This window comes from Papaver somniferum, chromosome 1, assembly GCF_003573695.1.
Source record: "Papaver somniferum cultivar HN1 chromosome 1, ASM357369v1, whole genome shotgun sequence".
NCBI classification, from domain to species: Eukaryota; Viridiplantae; Streptophyta; class Magnoliopsida; order Ranunculales; family Papaveraceae; genus Papaver; species Papaver somniferum.
Window position 1 is genome coordinate 225,396,740 of NC_039358.1, and position 18,635 is coordinate 225,415,374.

The 18,635-nt window shown below is 35.9% G+C and overlaps 4 protein-coding genes across 5 annotated transcripts; 3 read left to right on the plus strand and 1 right to left on the minus strand.

Annotated features, from left to right (window-relative positions):
• Positions 1-1,496: 1,496 nt before the first annotated feature.
• Positions 1,497-4,168, plus strand: LOC113317438 (polyubiquitin-like). The gene is made up of 2 exons (XM_026565560.1): positions 1,497-1,673; positions 2,624-4,168. The coding sequence occupies exon 2, from the start codon at positions 2,624-2,626 to the stop codon at positions 3,995-3,997; it is 1,374 nt and encodes a 457-aa protein (XP_026421345.1). The 5' UTR covers positions 1,497-1,673; the 3' UTR covers positions 3,998-4,168.
• Positions 4,076-5,204, minus strand: LOC113317449 (heavy metal-associated isoprenylated plant protein 16-like). 2 transcript variants are annotated; one of them, XM_026565569.1, is made up of 3 exons: positions 5,144-5,204; positions 4,940-5,018; positions 4,076-4,527 (listed from the first exon to the last, which is right to left on the minus strand). In XM_026565569.1, exons 1-3 carry the CDS (start codon positions 5,147-5,149, stop codon positions 4,214-4,216), a joined length of 399 nt encoding a protein of 132 aa, XP_026421354.1. In that variant the 5' UTR covers positions 5,150-5,204; the 3' UTR covers positions 4,076-4,213. The 2 variants fall into 2 exon arrangements, with proteins under 2 accessions (XP_026421354.1, XP_026421358.1); XM_026565573.1 differs by having other exon boundaries at positions 4,136-4,521.
• A 4,836-nt stretch (positions 5,205-10,040) lies between these two features.
• Positions 10,041-12,530, plus strand: LOC113317464 (probable LRR receptor-like serine/threonine-protein kinase At3g47570). The gene is made up of 2 exons (XM_026565580.1): positions 10,041-11,803; positions 11,903-12,530. Exons 1-2 carry the CDS (start codon positions 10,174-10,176, stop codon positions 12,313-12,315), a joined length of 2,043 nt encoding a protein of 680 aa, XP_026421365.1. The 5' UTR covers positions 10,041-10,173; the 3' UTR covers positions 12,316-12,530.
• Positions 12,531-12,760: 230 nt separating this feature from the next.
• On the plus strand, positions 12,761-13,270 carry LOC113361851. Its single transcript, XM_026604949.1, has one exon. It carries the CDS (start codon positions 12,761-12,763, stop codon positions 13,268-13,270), a length of 510 nt encoding a protein of 169 aa, XP_026460734.1.
• The last annotated feature ends 5,365 nt before the right edge of the window (positions 13,271-18,635 follow it).

Below are 18,635 nucleotides of genomic sequence, written 5' to 3' on the forward strand. Positions count from 1 at the left end.
TTATCACAATACGCTACGTTTTTCCACCACCACCACCCACTACCACCAATACCAACAACCACCACCACCACCACCACTACCACCACCACCAACCGGCACGTGCACCTCTACCACCAACGACGCCCACCACCACCCATAAGCACCGACCACCAACTACCACCAACTACCACCATCGACCACTACTACCAACAACAACCACCACCATCCACTAACATCAACCGCCAACCACCAGCATTGACCACCACCATCACCCACCAACACCTATCACCACCAGCACCGACCACCCTCATCCACTAATACCGACCGCCAACCACAACCCACCTCCACATGATAACCTTGATTTCGTAACTCATTTTAATTTTTATATATCTAAATTAATCCTAACTCAATCCGTTATAATCCAAAGTTATATATCTATAAGAATTTACATGATTCTTTTAATAAACATAATAAATCCACTAGATTCAGGTAAAACTAGTATCTATTTTTAATCATATAAACCATGATCCAATACACCCCTGTTAAAACCAAATTCCCCCTTTGTTATTTACTTTATCTTGCTGATCAAATAAACTATCAATTACACAGCTCTCTGTGGGAACGATCTCTTACTACCGCTATATTACCAGTTAATTAGTGAGAAATATATTTAATAATTTGTTGAGCCTACGACAACCCATACAACCATTTTTTGAGGCTTGGACCTCGCGGAAAATTGATGACTATTAAGTTCGTAAGGATATGATTGTTCAAGAACTAGGAAAGAAACTATAAACCTGATAATTATATGATGAACTCGGAAAATATCCATAATTTTTCCGATCTTTAAATTTGGGCTTATCAATATAGTGTTTGACGTTCGCCTCTTTTCCGAAAAAATAAATAATCCGACACTACGTGCACATGTACTAAAAAAATAATAAAGTTAAAGGGCTTAGAGCAACTGCAGTGCTGCGACCATACTATAACTAAACTAAAGACTAAAAACTAAACAAATTGGGTTATACTCGAGGTTGCACGCTATAGTTATGGAGTAAAATTTAGTAAAACGTAAAATAAAATTACGCCCCAATTCAAACGTAACTTACAGCTGCGCCCCAACCCCAATCCAGACGCAACTTAAAACTATGCCCCAATTCAAACGTAACTTAAATCTACGCCCCAGTTCAAATGTAACTTAAAGTTGAGCCCCAATTCAAACTTTTAAATTACGCCTAATTAAAACATAATTTCAAGTTACGCCCTAATTCAAACGTAACTTCAAGTTGCGCCCCAACTCAAACGTAATTTTAATTTCCGTACGGTACAAGACGTAGTTTGAAGTTGCGCTCGACTATAAACCAAATTAAAGACCAAATATGGTTTGATTTTTGGTTTTAGTTTAATTTTTGGACTGTGGTTGCTCTTGCCCCTGAACAAAAACCATACCCAAATCAAAATCCAAATCCAAATCCACATCGGATACTTCCTTAAAAACGGCCACAAAGTATTCCTTAATCAGATTGGCGGTGCCGTCACAAACCATTATAAATACCGACCTCATCGACGACTTTCGATATCCCAGTTTGTTTGAAGAAAACCTTCTCTTTACGATTCTTAACCAAATCTCTCGATTTCTTGCTTGATTTCTCTCCCAAAAGTCTCGATTTCTTGCTTGATTTCCCTCGCAAAAGGTAAGATTCAGGCTGTCATCTCAATTCTTTATACTAAATTTATTTATTCGATTATGAATACTCCTGATTTAATCTATAATCTAGGGTTTCAGCTGTATTTGTGATGCCGATTTAGTTTTTAATAATGTTGTAATTTATCTTGAATTAATTGTATGAGTGTTTAATTAGATTAGGTTTCGATTGTAGATTCTAATTGTAGATTCGTTGTTTGATTCCATTTTTGATGTTTGAGTTTCAGATTAAGGAGGGTTCAAGCTCAAATTTGTTTCCTCCTTATCAGATTTTATATTTTCTCTTGATTTTCTTGCTGTTTTGTTAGGTTTGTTAGGTTTGTATATAAGTAATGGTTCTAAGGTGCTGTTTTCATGAGTGATTCAAGGTTCTGTTTGATAACCGATGCGAATGCTTTACCTGTTTATTAGGTTAGGTTTTACCTGTTTTATTAAGCCTTTTTTCATTACTGGTGAATTAGGAATATGGGTTTGCTAGAAAGAGTGTATTGGAGGTTACATGTTCTGCATCCTTAAGATTCTTGGTTGTGGCTAATGTGGATTTAGATTTCGGTGTTATATCATCATGTTCTGCATCCTTAAGATTCTTTGCTAAAAAGAGTCTATTGTAGGTTTTTTATGTTCTGTTTCCTGTTGTGGCTAATGTGTAGATTTTGGTTTTATAGCGTCATGATTATACTTGTTATGTTATTTCAGGGATCATGCTTTTATGGTTTTAAGTAATGGAGTTTATCCAATTGATTTTGTAGAAAGGAATTGTAAAGTTTTATGGCATCGTGATGTGTAGGAGGTTTTGATGTTCTATTTCCTTAAGTTTCTTTGTTGTGGCTAATGTGTGAATTAGGTTTTCGTTTTATAGCAATATGCTTTTTAGGGTGGAGTTTATCCAATTGATTTATGTAGAGAGGAATACTGAAAAATAGTTTATTTGTATTGCAGATGCAAATATTCCTGAAAACCTTGACAGGAAAGACCATCACTCTCGAAGTTGAGAGTTCTGACACCATCGATAATGTCAAAGCCAAGATTCAAGACAAGGAGGGGATTCCCCCAGATCAGCAGAGACTGATCTTTGCTGGTAAGCAGCTTGAAGACGGAAGGACCCTTGCTGACTACAACATCCAGAAGGAATCCACACTTCATCTTGTCCTGCGTCTTCGTGGTGGTATGCAGATCTTTGTCAAGACTTTGACTGGTAAGACAATCACTCTGGAGGTTGAAAGCTCTGATACCATTGACAACGTGAAAGCGAAAATCCAAGACAAAGAGGGAATTCCCCCAGACCAACAACGTTTGATCTTCGCTGGCAAACAACTTGAAGATGGCAGGACTTTGGCTGATTACAACATTCATAAAGAATCCACCCTGCACTTGGTTCTTCGACTTAGAGGTGGAATGCAGATTTTTGTGAAAACCTTGACTGGGAAAACCATCACACTCGAGGTTGAGAGCTCTGACCCCATCGACAACGTCAAGGCAAAGATCCAAGACAAGGAAGGAATCCCTCCGGACCAGCAACGTCTGATCTTCGCTGGCAAACAACTTGAAGATGGCAGGACTTTGGCTGATTACAACATTCAAAAGGAGTCAACCCTTCATCTTGTTCTTCGTCTGAGGGGAGGAATGCAGATCTTTGTCAAGACCCTTACTGGCAAAACTATCACCCTTGAGGTCGAGAGCTCTGACACCATCGATAATGTTAAGGCAAAGATCCAGGATAAGGAAGGAATTCCTCCAGATCAACAAAGGTTGATTTTTGCTGGTAAACAACTTGAAGATGGCAGGACTCTGGCTGATTACAACATTCAAAAGGAATCCACTCTTCATCTGGTTCTTCGTCTGAGGGGAGGTATGCAGATTTTCATCAAAACCTTGACAGGAAAGACCATCACCTTGGAGGTGGAAAGTTCAGACACAATCGATAATGTGAAAGCTAAGATTCAAGACAAGGAGGGGATTCCCCCAGACCAGCAAAGGTTAATCTTTGCCGGGAAGCAGTTGGAAGACGGGAGGACCTTGGCTGATTACAACATCCAAAAGGAATCGACCCTTCACCTAGTCTTGAGGCTCAGGGGAGGAACTATGATCAAGGTTAAGACACTTACTGGTAAAGAAATTGAAATTGATATTGAACCAACTGACACCATTGACAGAATCAAGGAGCGTGTTGAGGAGAAGGAAGGTATCCCTCCAGTGCAGCAGAGGCTTATCTATGCTGGAAAACAACTTGCTGATGACAAAACTGCCAAAGAATACAACATCGAGGGAGGTTCTGTTCTTCATTTGGTGCTCGCCTTGAGGGGTGGTCTTTAAGGCTTTTATTTCACATACAGATTTTTCTTTAGATTCTTTTTAATCATGGTAACTGCTACCAGTATGACTTTTTAATTGTTTCTTGAATGATATTAAAACTAAGTTTGGCATGACGCTTTCAAATTTCTGTGGAGATAGTTGGAATTATAACATGTTCATATAGTCGGATCATATTTCTGTTTGATGCTCAGAATTCCATAACATGAGTCTGAAATCTCACATTTGACAGCAGTTTCTGTTGTTTGGATAATCATCCTGGTAAATAATAACCTTGTCAAAGTATGGATATGGTCCATATGGATACTGGATGCAAGGTATTTTTTCATCTGATTTCTTTTCATCTGGTTTTTTCTCTTCTGGTTTCTTTTCTTCTGGCTTCTTTTCTTCGGGTTTCACCTCTTCAATTTTAATTATATTTGCATGCCCGAATTTCTTCCTCAAACAACTTGTCAAGCCAGCACAGTCAACATTGTGCCCAATCACCACTTTGTCCTTCTCTGGACCTTCTAATCCCACAAAATCAACTATACCTACATTACATTGTTTAATTCGACCATGAATACTTAAGAAAAATCCAACCATTAAAAAATGCTATCTGATTCATGACAAGGACGGTATTACGACTCTTCTGTATACAATTATACAACAGCATGACCTCTTAAATTTTCTAAGGCCGCCAGAATTTGTCGCTGGCACGGAGGTTAGTGGGTGACGGAGGTGGATATGATCATTAAATTAATCAACGAAGGTGAAGGTCAAGTGCACAAATTTGGTGAGAAGATCGGTATGTCATCGACATAAGTTGTTGGCTCACCTAGATAATCAGTGTAATGTTTAGCTAATAAGCCTATAAAAGCAGTTTACATGGGTGGACATGTTAATTGCTTCCCAATCAACAGATGGATTGCTGCAAGATTTCTGGCATATGAATTGTGTACATACCGTCGGCCACTGCAGCGATTTTAAGAGCTTTAGACCTGCACTTTGAGCAGTGCATCTGTACCTCGATAACAATCTTTTGCTGCAAAATCATTACATATGTAAAAAGAGTTTATTACCATAGGATTAAGCTACGGATATTATTACTTAGAGGGGATCAAGACAAATTAATGAAGAGAGATTGAAATAGAAAATTAAGAGACGTACCTTCATAGTTCAGCTCAGGCTGTTGTTTATACTGGTTCAATAAAAGAGAAAGTTGTGTACGTCTCTTGATGCTGATCAATGTTAATGGGAAGATTATGCTTTATATAAAAATTTTAGTAAGAGATGTCGACTGATTTTTTAGTAAGAATTTGGATCGAAGACTTGTCTGCGCCTACTAACAACTTCCCCGCAGTTATGTCACAATATAATCAACTATTTGATGGTTTTTGGTCCTACACCTATAACTTGGCCATGTAATAATAATACATAACAAGCCAAAGCTTAAGGTCTCTCTCTCGACGTCATTGCCGGGAACGTTACTTAACTATGGCACATAATGCAAAGAAAATTGGACATTCAATTAACATATAATTACATAATATTAACGAGACTTCATTTTCAAAAGCAAAATAAAATAAATGAGGCCTGTGAATTGTGATGTGTATGCCATGTAGGGGCAGGACATACACAAGTGTATACATGCACGTCAACACCCTCTTCAATATATATAATTCAAGTGCACTTCGATTTCTATTCACTTCATTTTATATTATGAGGCGTCAAAAGTTTGAGCGTGGACAGATTATGATCCATGTAATAATTTTATTAGCCCTCATTAAGGTTTTACTTATGAGTCTACATAATTTTGTTTTCTGACCAGTAGCTTTCCGACTTTCTTTGGAGATGGAATGGAGATTTGGATATTAGTTGTTTGTCACCCGGTATCTTAATTTAAGTCAAAGTCTTTGGGTTGCTGTTGCCTACCCATTTATCTTACCTCGAGTCTTTTCTTTGGAGCTTGGAAATATTAACAGCCAATAGTCAACATCAGCTAGCAACCTTATATGTTTGGAGATATATGCATTTTCCACATTACTTGCTTCGCCATTAATTTATACGACTTTCGTTTGATATTTACAAAATCTCTATCTTCCTATACTTCGTTTCCCACTTCTCTTGCAGTAGTTCACTTGGATGCATCAATTAGTTTTAAGTCAACATTAGCCTCTAAGTCAAACTCTGTGTACACATTTACATTATTCTCCTTGCTGCGTTGAATTTTTTTAAAAGGACTGTACAGTATCACTTATCTGTGGTAACTAAGGTGGCTAATATTCGTTTTAGGTCTAGCTAGGAATCAGCAGGGTCCGACTCCCCTAAGATGACTCAAAGAAAATAGGAGAACAAACATTTCCCAGCTGGAGTCGATTTCCCTGTCTATAGACATCCTGCCCCTAAAACAGCACAAAAACAACCTCTTTGTATATGGCGGGCCTGTCATTTTTGAAATTAGCAGGGTCCACTTTCGGGCCCCATAATTAGAAGTTACGTGAGAGATTTATTTTTGGGTCGTTGTTCGTTGATATGGGCGGTAGGTTTGGATTCCTAGAACAACTAAAACACCCGTAACGGCGTAACGCCATATTATACGGGGTTGGCAGCGTTTTTCATTAATCATAACAGTTTGTACTCCATACCGAGACGACAAACGTATAATTTTAGTTCAGAGATTTACTTTTGTTGATGATTTTTTTTCATTGCTTTTTTTACTTTAGATAACTATCTGATTGTAAAATTTTCTTGAGTAGTCCGACTCTGCATGTAGGTTATGCAGCTTATGCTCATAACTAAGTTTAGCTCTTTTTTTTTAGGTTAGATTTGATTATTTATTGTATTCTCTCCTTTGTGCCTTTCTTTTAATGTATCCTTTCTTTTAGGTTAGATTTGATTACATAATTGGGAAGCAATGATTTATATGTAATTTTGCTCCCAGCTAGGTTCTTTTAGCACTGCCAGTCTCTTCGATGACGGAGTGTTTTACTGTATGTTCCGCTTGTGCCTCCTTGGCACTTTGAATCAATTTTAACTTTTATCAAAAAACAAAAAATGTATCCTTCGCTCTAATTGCTTTCTGACTGGGTGTGCAGGACACATTAAGAAATTGGATGATGGGTGTGGGTGATGATAACTGGACGTGTAAAACTCTCAGAACCTCATCCAGTAGCTAGAGATGACCGTAATTCTTTTGGTTTAACTTGTCGTCACTGGCTTTTTATTCAGAAACAGTCGTGAATCCTTATGGTATTATTATCAAAACTATTACCAAAACTCAGTTTTCAAAAGCTTTCCCATAGTTCTTTATAAGTTTTTGAGACGATTCCAAATCTCAAATACATGTCTCTAACATGGCTCCCGAAGATAACAAATTCTGTTATATCACAACTCTGTGGATCAAAAATTCAAAATTTGTTGTTAGATCACTGCTCCGAGTATTCAGATATCAAGTTGTCTTTAATATTTTCTTGCTTCCCTCGTTTGACAAATATCAGTTTGAAATGTTGTCATATTACTGATAGTGGTTTAGAGGCTCTAGCAAAATGTTCTCATGTTGTCGGTCAATTACTGATTCAGGAATAAGTTTTCTCTTATAAAACTGCCGCAGACTGGGTTACCTTAATATAGACTTCTGCAGCAGCATAACGGGTATTGGTTTTATACGGTGTCCAGAGACCTTAACCCATCTTGAAGCAAGCGGGTGTATGATTATACCAGAGGGGATTAACACAATTGTAAGTGGTGGTGGGCTTCAATATCTATGTCTCTCAACACCCTATGAGTTGTACAATGTTGGACAAGGATCTATTAATACTAAAGCAATTGTGACGATTTCAAAAGCCTGCCCTTTATTAAAGAAACTGATCCTATCAAATTGTGAAGAGGTAGAACTAGAAGGATGGGAAGCTATCAGTCGTTATTGCAAAAATTTGGAATTCTTTTACTTGTTTGGGAGCACAAAGTTATGTGATCTGGGGTTGAAAGCTTTGCGCGATGGTGTAACATGCTTTCTAAATTATATGTGAGTCATGAAAATAGTTGTAGCAGCTCTGCTGTTCAACTTTTCAAGAACACAAAACCCAATGTGATGCGTCATCCCCATGATTTTGACTCTGAAGTGATGTTTGTGGAATCAGGAGAAGGAAAAAGCTAAGATTTACTATAGGCCCTAGTCGAATTGATTTTAGTTTTGTAGTGCAGCGTGAGAGAAGCCTAGAAGTTTGCAATGCAGCACACTGCAAGAATTCATTTCCTGTTTAATCAATTGCGGGGTTCTCGTTTATTGTTTTGTCTTGACTGTTAAAATCCTTTGCAACATCTTTGAGGTTGCTAATGCTGATAACTTTGTGGGATTATTGCCTTATAAGGTCAGTTTGATATTCAAATGAGTTTCAGTGTTTAGTTTGTCTATTTATTCTTCACGAACAGATGCTTGTCAATTTATTCTAGACTTCATAGTAAACCCATGCTACCACAGCTAGACAATCTCTTACCGGAAGTGTTTAGGAAGTACTCCCTCGGTTTCTTGGAAACTAATACTTTAACTTTTTCAACTGTCGAATCACAGTCCTGTAGCTATGACACTGAGATCATTTTTTGTGGGTGTTGGGAAAAAGATGCTGAGAAAAATAAGTTCAACTACTCCTTCACTAATGTCTTTTCAATCCAAATTCAATGAACTAAGAGAATTTAGTCATCAAGTGCTCTGTACTATGCTAATATGAACGTCTATAACACTCTGTTTTTTTTTTGGCACCATTAACTAGTAAAGTAAATTACACCGTCCCTTCTTTCTTTCTCTCCGACATAGACTTTGACCTCTCCTTCGTGGCCACATAATAATGGGATCATATGAAATTTCAGTGTTTAATAAGGGTCTACTTTAAACTCAATTATCACAAAAACTTCAAATGATGCCCAGATGTACGTTTGGACGTATATAACACTTTCTTCAGGCACCATTATGTTATAAAATCCAACTTAGTTGAACCTTCATTTGTACACGCTTCAATTTCTTTGCCAGTCTAATTTATTTGTTCCTGTTTCAAAATGAAGTTATAAACACAGCTGCTGAATATCAACTTCAGCACTATAATATTACTTTTATGCAGCCTTACTCTCGTCATCTCTTATATGTCCATGGATGTTAATGGCCTTGCAGCCTCTAGCGGTAACATATCAAATGACCGTATGGCGTTAATATATTTCAAGAATGGAGTAACACAAGATCCACACGGAGTATTGAATTCCTGGAACAACAAGAATAATTCTCTTCATTTCTGCAAGTGGGAAGGTGTTACATGCAGTCGTCGTCATCGTAACAGAGTCACGGGGATTGATCTTCATTCCCAAGGATTGGTAGGTTCCATATATCCTCACATTGGAAACCTTAGCTTTCTTAAAGATCTCATCCTCTACAACAACAGTTTAAACGGAGAAATCCCGCAGCAAATCAGTCGTCTTTTCCGATTGAAACGCTTGGGTCTGTCAGATAATTCATTGGAAGGAGAAATTCCGCACAATATTTCTCGTTGCTTCAATCTCATACAACTCAATGTTACTCGAAATAATCTAGTGGGAAGCATTCCAAATGAATTAGGCTACTTATCTAATCTCATAATACTGAAGCTTAATGATAATAATCTTTCAGGAGAGATTCCAACTTCATTGGGTAACCTTTCCTATCTTACTTACCTTCATCTTGGTTACAACAATATGGAGGGAAGAATTCCAAGCACTCTAAGTCAATTATCAAACTTAGAACTTCTAGCTCTAAATAACAATAGGTTATCAGGTATTCTCCTTTCTTCACTCTATAATATTTCATCACTTCAAATCATTTCTTTTATAGATAATCAACTCCATGGTAGTATTCCTTTTGATATTGGTTTCACACATCCAAATCTTACGTACTTTTCGGTTGCGATTAACAATTTCACCGGAACCATTCCAAGTTCATTTTCCAATTCGTCTAGACTTGAGAGTTTGCAACTGAATGTGAATAATTTAGTTGGATCAGTCCCTTATAACCTTGGTAACTTAAAACGTCTTAACTTGTTACAATTAGGAGAAAATAAATTTGGAAGCAATGGACAAGCTAATGATCTAAGCTTCCTCAAATCTCTAGTCAACTGTAGCAACTTGAAGGATTTAATTGTAACGAGAATAACTTATGAGGAGTGTTACCTATCTATATGGCCAATCTCACAACAAACCTTGTTCAACTAGATTTCAGTAATAATAAGATATATGGAAGTATTCCTCAAGGTATTCAGACTCTTGTCGGTTTAACCAAACTTTTGTTGGGTTCAAACCAATTGACAGGAAGTATTCCTCCAGGTATGGGGCTCCTTCAAAATTTGGGAATATTAGATTTGGTTGAAAACAAACTCGTTGGTCCAATCCCTCCTTCATTTGGTAACTTAACACGATTGATCCAACTCTATTTATCTGATAATGACTTAACAGGTTTAATTCCATTGAGTCTCGGAGACTGTAAGTCTTTGCAGGTCTTGGACCTACATATGAACAGACTAAGTGGTAGCATACCCAAACAAGTTTTAGAACTTCCTGCTTTATCATTGATGTTAAACTTAGCTATTAACTCATTTCCCGGTGCACTTCCTGTCGAAGTCGGGAAGTTAAAAAACCTTGAGGAGTTGTATTTGTCTGAAAACAAATTATCCGGTGAAATTCCAAGTGCCATAGGCCAGTGTTCAAGCTTAAAATATCTATATATGAATAATAACTTCTTCCGCGGAAACATACCTCCATCTTTTATTTTTTTGAAAGGTCTTGAGGAATTATTTCTATCTGACAATAATTTGTCTGGTATGATTCCGGAAGGCTTTGAGAATCTAAGGATGCTTATCAAAATGAATTTGTCACGTAATAATTTGGAGGGAGCAGTACCCGAAGAAGGAGTGTTTAATAACATAACTGCATTTTCAATTGAGGGAAATAGTAAGCTTTGTGGTGGTATACCTATTTTGAAGTTGCCGAATTGTCCCATCCCGATAAAACCAAATATGGAGCAAACACAGGAGAAATCAAAGCCTACCAAAGTTATTATTATCATCATAGTTGTTGTGGTTTTATTTTTAACTTTGATCGTGTTTTCCACCATTCTTTACTTGATAAAGAAGTCAAAAACCAAGCTGCCTCCGACGCCTTTAGACGTGGGAATACGCTTCAAAGCAGTTTCTTACAATGCGCTTCTTAAAGCTACCAATGAATTTAACAATTCAACCAATTTGCTTGGTGTGGGAAGTTTTGGTTCTGTGTATAGGGGAATTCTTCAACAAAATGAATCAAATCCTGTTGCAGTGAAAGTTCTACACCTTCAACAAAAAGGTGCAACCAAGAGTTTCATGGCTGAATGTAATACTCTGAGGGAAATTAGACATAGAAATTTACTCAAGATTGTAACTGTTTGCTCGAGTACTGATTTTCAAGGTAATCCTTTCAGAGCCTTAGTTTTTGAGTTCATGGTTAATGGGAGTTTGGAGAGTTGGTTGCACCCAACTGTTTCACACAATGAAGATCAACTTCAAGAGAAGAATTTGAACTTAGAGAGAAGGTTGAACATTGCAGTTGATGTTGCTTCTGCACTAAATTATCTTCACCATGAATCTCAATCACCCATTGTGCATTGTGATGTGAAGCCAAGCAATGTCCTTCTTGATGATGATTTAACTGCCCATGTGGGTGATTTTGGCTTGGCTAAGTTCCTTAATTTTAGTCCGTCTAGTAATTCTAGACAGCTGAATGAACAAGACGCAAGCTCAATTGCAATTAAGGGCTCAATCGGTTATGTTTCTCCAGGTAAGAAAAAAAGAGTTATATTTTTACATTTATTAGTAATTAAATCAGAATTTACTGTATTTGGTTCTTGAGGTCTATTCTTTGTTTTGGTTTATGCAGAATATGGAATGGGGGGAGAAGTGTCAACACAAGGTGATGTATATAGCTATGGGATTCTTTTGTTAGAGATGTTTACAGGAAAGAGGCCAACAGATGACATGTTTAAGGATGGTACGAACATTCATAACTACTCTAAGACGCATGAGTTGCCAGAGCGTGTTGAAGAGATTATTGATTCACGCTTGATGTTAGAATTAAGAGAAGATCACAACGATGCTGAAATTGTCACCTCCAGTATGTTAAGGAACGAAAGAAGAATCATAGCTAGAGATAAAATGAGACAAATTTTGGCTTCCGTAGTTCAGATTGGAGTTAAATGTTCTTCAGAGTTACCTTCAAACAGAAGCAGCATGAATGAGGTTGTTGTTGGTGTACAAACCGTTAAGAATCAGTTTCATGGTCTTGGAAGATAATCACAGTGCACGTATAATATAAACCAATTTGGATGGATGTTTTTGTTTTCATGAATTTCTAATATAGAATCCTCTACTTCCGTGAGTTTTTAATCATCATAAAATTATATAATAAAGCTTGTGCAAAATGGGTAGGGTTATTTGAATTTTTGCATGGTACCCAGTTTTGACCAGAGAACCTTATTTTGGTAACGAGTGAAATCTCCTTAATTATATTTGTCAAGCTACCACACCTAGATAATCCCTTAACTAAACTGGGTCTAGAATTACATTCTGTAACATAAAAACCTTATTTATCATCTTTAATTCCTTAAACTAAAACTAGTTTTTTTTTTCTTGTTTCCCTCGTAATTCTATTACTGTCTTCCGAATTTTAGTGTGCTGGGAATTCTTGTGGTTTCCTAAGGATGAGTTTATCATCCAATGACAAGTGCAACAAAAAGGTATGTGTAAGATCCCTGTTTCTAAAGCAAGACGAGCAGAACGAAACAATGAAACTGTAAAAGATTGCATTTCATCTAGTATGGCTTGGGATTTCGATTTCTCAAGAAATTTGAAGGAAAATGAGCTAGGTGATGTTATTTCCCTACTACAATTAGTGGGAGATCCTTCTGTGGTAATGGGTTCAGCTGATGAAGATGACCAGAGGAAATGGGAGCTAGGTGATGATTTCAGTGTTGCAAATTGCTATGATTCACTTGATGTGGATGGTTTTTTATCTTTCCCTCATAAGCAGCTTTGGAATCCAAAAATTCCTTTAAAAGTTTCATTTTTGGTGTGGACTCTTTGCTTTAATGGTGCACCAACTAATGATTATTTGGCAAGAACCGATAGGGCCAATACAGGTAATTGCATTCTTTGTAATGCAGAGTTGGAGACTAATGAGCATCTGTTCCTCCATTGTAAAGAAACTTCAAAGCTTTGGAGTTACTTTTTCGACAGCTTTGGACAGTAATGGGCTTTCGTTGAAAATGTTAAGCTTATTCTTTGGGAATGGCCATATAAAAAGGGATCTGACATGAAAAAGAAGATTTGGGGTCTTATTCCATTTGCAATTTGGTGGACGGTATGTAAGGAAAGAAACGATCGTTTGTATGGTGTCAAGAGAAGCAGGAATTGGAAACAGCTAATTATTTCCATTAAGTGTACTTTGTTTAACTGGGGTATGCCTCATAAGATATTTGAAGGCTTTTCTTTGAGTACTCTTATTAGCAATTGGAATGCTGTTGTTGGCAGTTAATGTATTGAATCCTCTTGTACTTTTGATAGTTCCATGTCAATACTTAGGTGACGGTAACTCTTTTTATAAAATTTGCCCTTTGATTGTCAAAAAAAGAAAAAAAACAATGAAACTGGTGATGATCAACGTCCATGTAAAATCCGTAGTAGATGATCAACTTCCTGGTGACTGTCTAAATCTTATATTTAAGTGTTTAGAAATATCACACAAGATAAAGATGCAACTTCTCTCTAATCAAAACAACCTTAAGCACGAAGATACAACAATTACCAGGAAGTAAGGCGAAGGATGATTACGCGATAATAGAGGAAAAGCGCGAAGAATAGCTGACAATAAAGATAACGCGGCGACTAACACCATCATAAGAAGCGCGAAGGACTAAGCAGCAGCGCAACAGACAGAGACAACTTCTAAAAGTCTGGCGTATAAGACAAACTGAAACATAATCCGTCAACTATGATCTTGCACGTGAACCACGATTGTCTTCTATTGATTTATTTTCCTGTATAAGGATTGAAAAATGATAGAGAGAGAGATCTATTGAGATAGATAAGCTAAGGAAGTTATCAGAGAAGAAAGAAATAAGTCATTAGAACTTCACTTTCATCTTTGTATTTCTCAATTATCGCATACAATCTCAACTTGACTCCACTGTAAGAACAATATACATTTGATATAAAGCGTTTAAGAAGATCATATTAGTGTCAAAGTGGTGAATAATATTATTAATGTTTGAGTTGATTAATATGACTTAAGGTTTGTGTTATTATCATTACAAAGGGTGTAGTTGTGGGATTTTAGACAACTATATTTTGGCGCTAAAAACTAGTCGATAGTTTGGAATCATCGCCTTTAAAAATTTCTTTACCATCTTCGTCCCTTTCCTTTCCTGTCCACCATGAAATCTCAATAAAATCCATCTCCGTTTCAAATTTGAAATCCTTGAATAATTATTCTCTGGGATCTACCTAATTAAACTTTGAACCAACACGGAAAATACACTTATACTAAATCATAGATCCCAAATCTTGAATCATACAATTCGGGACTTAGTATAAAGAGATTTATCAGAACCATACAATTACGGTTAGGCGACACCAAATACAGATCATGGCAAGAAGCACCAAGAAGGGTGAAATGCTAGATAACTATTCTGAGAGATAGGAAAAGGGCGGAAAAGAGAGTACTAAAGTTTCGTGTCGGTAAAAACTCTACAACGGGAAGAAGGCGTAATCCTGTTTGGCGATTGGATGCTGACACTAAGAGAAGCATTCACGAAGAAGAAGAACGAGGAAGAAGAAACCAGAGAGAAAACAGAAATCGACAAAGATGTTGTAGAGAGAATAACGAAGAAAGAAATTTGGAGAGATCCCTAGATCAAAGCATACAGGAACACAAGGATTGCAAAATAGTGATAAGGCAGGATCAGCTGGAGGAAGATAATAAATTATGCGTATCATTGAGTCGGATCATCGATTAGACGGAAATTAAATCAAAGAAGACAATGATTAAAGTGGTTCGGCACTAACGCCTACGTCCACTGAGGAACCCCGTAGGGTGAATTAGATTGATCTCCAGAATTATTGTGCTGAGATGACTTTAAATTTACATTCACACTCTTATTTATAATGTGATATGACTAAACCTAAGAAGATAATACCTTAACTAAAATATCTTGACTAGGTAAATATTTAGGAAAATATAAAGATTACATTTAATAATTTTGATCTTGTAATATGTAATTATCTTCTAATATCTTCTCTTCATGGACATCGCACGGACACCTCGGTATCTTCTCTTCACGTACGGTTACCTTGATATCTTATATATGGGGAATATATTTCAACATCCCCCCTCAAGTTAAACACGGAAATGTTTTGAAGTGTTTAACTTGAACCATCTCAATAAAATGTCTTGTAGCTTGAACTTTGATTGTTGACCATTGTATTTGATCTTCGATGACAGACCATGATAGTTGAATAAAGGAAAGCCGCGATAGCAGAAGCAGCAAAATGATAACTGCAGAGTATATATGTAGGTCTTTTACGGAGAATTGGCTTGATTGGCCAATGAACTTGATTGTTAATTACTAACCATACGTGAAATTCATGTTGAGTCCATGTTGAGAAACATTAATGGACTTCTAAGAGACTCCTATAAAGTGAACACAAAATGGTAAAACAACCCATTTGGAAAGATTCGGAAGCTAAGATGAACCGATCTTGATTGGAGACGCATAAAAAATCTTGTGACAGATTTTCTTAAACCAAAGATGCAGCAAGGTGAAGGACCACTAAGGAGTATGTTGAAGAAAGCGATATGAGTTTTGCTCTCACCTTAACAGACTTTAGGTAGTCGTATATTTGAGAAACTCAAGATGTTCTCAAATGATAGACTTTAGATAGGCGATTAATAATAAATCATCTTTGATGATCGGATGATTTATAGAGATGTAATGAATGGAAAGTCGATTTACGTGAGCAAACTCGACCTTTCAGATGGCATAGACGATCAATGTCAATTCAAACACATATATTTGGTCACTTGGTAGGAGAATACCAATTATAGCAGTATTAATAGTGATAACTGCAGATGTCAAATAATAGCAGAGAGTTTAGTTTTGAATTTTGACTTTTGAGAGATAAAAAGAAAATCTTGCGGTGAACAATGTCAAGAAATCTTGATAGAAATTTTGTTGAGGGAGATGGAGATGGATCTACACCACACCAACAAAATGGCATAAGATATCAAAACGAGTTTGATGATATGAATATTTTATATGAAAATTATTTTTGGAAATAAAAAGATCTTCATAGTTTGGTTTAAACTAGATTCAGAACCAGTACAATTACCAAAACGAAAATTGGCAACCATTTTAAAATTCCTGAAGGAAATAATATCACTAACATTAGAAAAGAAAATCTTGCTAAATTTAAGGAACATTGATAGCAGAAAATGATCCTGCAGTGAAGAACAAACATAACTTTATCTTCGTGATTTTCGCAGAGTCCGCCAAGAATAAGCGAGATAACTCTGTTGATAAAAGAAATATTAATTCAATAGAAGTCATTGAAGAAAAATGATTATACTGTGTTGACAGTAAAATGATCAACTAATTATTTAGCTCATAAAATCCGAGCAATATGTGAATAATAAGATCCTGGATAAAGACCTGAAAGAAGATATAGTTGATCATTAATGAGAATTTTTCTTAGTGAAACCATATAGCAAAAGATATCCATGAAACCATGATGAATGGGTTGTGATTTAATGAATAAACCCTTAAGATATTGGGTAAGAGCATAAAAGAAAACAACTTCTGACCCGAAACAAATACAGCAGTTGATAAAGATGGGAAACACAATCTTTTGCTGAGAAAGATAATATTTTGATATAAGCGGACTGTTGGCTGAGCAAGTGAATAAATATCACAAAGAAAGTAATCGAGAAGAGCTTTTTTGATGATAACTCTAAATGAAAACTTAAAATTAATAGTCATCCATTGAGAAAAAAAAGAAAAGAAAAACATACTATTTAAAAAATCTAGTCCAAAGAAATGGATGAAAATGATAACCCAATAAATAGAAAGCGGAAGAAATTGAGCGGATCTCATAATGAAATTGCTGATGCAGGGAAATCATAATGAACCAATAACAATGAATATTAGATTGAGATAACAACAAAACGAAGTTGTTGTTTAATTCAATATAAGAGGAATTTTCGAAATTAAAATGATACACCTTTGATAAACACAGTAAAGATATAGGGAAATATTTGAGAGAAAAAGATTTTCGTTGGATTGATTTATGATTAAGGAACAAAAGATTGTGCAGATAGAGAAGAAAGAAAGCTCGATTTGACTTGAGATGATAAGATGAAATTCTCAAAAAAAATAATCTATCAAATATCTTTGATAGACTTAGCAAAAGGTTCACTGCAATGAACGGAAAGTGTATCAATGCGATTACAAATGCATGACCTACTGTGATGACAGCACAAAGCGAAAATAAGTGAAGACCATTTGATTTGATCATGAATGTGCCGGATGAACATGGCATAAATATATTGATATTTCCAAAAATAATTGGAAAATATTTTGTGAAGTATTTGATCACCACAAAAAAAACTGACAGAAGATTCTCAGAGAAAATATGGAGATTTGATAACACGTACATCTTTCATTCAGATGCAAGGTTGATTTAGTTGGTAGTATAATGATCAACAACTATTTAAAGAATATTGGCTCATAAGATTAGAGCAAGATGCAGCAACAAGATCTTGTAGATCCTGGATAATGATCTAAATGTAGATATATTAGATCATTATTATGATTTTTCTCAAAATCAAAAAGATATTAATAAATTGAAATAATCTTGCCTTGAACGATGACAACAAAATATTCATGGAATATCTTTACAACTATATCGACAAACCATGTATAAGAAGAATTTATTCAATTGGCCTAAATGAATAAAATCTGGTTATGATTTAGATTGGTGTAATTGAAGAGATCCACGCAAGTTTAGCATCCAAAACTATGAAAGGAGAGAATATATTCTCATAAAAATCGAAAATATGGAAAATATTTCAAATAAATGGATTACCAGAATTTGACAAGATTTCCAAAAATGGAGATATTTTCGGAACAAAATGACTTGTATATGTAGTTCAAGGAACTAAATAAACTTCCGTGATATCCTAAATGAATATATATACCAGTTTGAATCAAAATCAGTTTGAAAACTGGATTACTGATATTGAGGAATCACTGGCTTTGACTAAGGAAGTTCGATACATAATCGATTTCTAAAAATATGGAAAATATCCATTTTTGAAATTGACTGGAATCTGCTTGGCAAAAACGAACCAAGAAGCTATATCTATGTGTAGAGCATAGACTCGAAAGCCGCGAATAACACAACATCAAAAGGAACTAGACCCACGAATCCTATATGCAAAGTCGTGAATATTATCAATGCTTTACTGTTGATGGCTTAAGAAAAGAATAAGTATTAACTAATGAAATATACCCATAATCATAATGAAAAAACGAAACTCATGATGATGAGAGAATCGCTGA

What these genes read in the sequence shown, in the direction of transcription:
- LOC113361851 (XM_026604949.1), top strand. Translation starts at nt 12,761, where the DNA reads ATGTGTAAGATCCCTGTTTCTAAAGCAAGACGAGCAGAACGAAACAAT.
- LOC113317438 (XM_026565560.1), top strand. Translation starts at nt 2,624, where the DNA reads ATGCAAATATTCCTGAAAACCTTGACAGGAAAGACCATCACTCTCGAA.
- LOC113317464 (XM_026565580.1), top strand. Translation starts at nt 10,174, where the DNA reads ATGGCCAATCTCACAACAAACCTTGTTCAACTAGATTTCAGTAATAAT. An exon ending in AATCGGTTATGTTTCTCCAG is followed by an intron (nt 11,804 to 11,902) that starts GTAAGAAAAAAA and finishes TGGTTTATGCAG; the next exon opens with AATATGGAATGGGGGGAGAA.
- LOC113317449 (XM_026565569.1), bottom strand. An exon ending in AATCGCTGCAGTGGCCGACG is followed by an intron (nt 4,528 to 4,939) that starts GTATGTACACAA and finishes AATGTAATGTAG; the next exon opens with GTATAGTTGATTTTGTGGGA.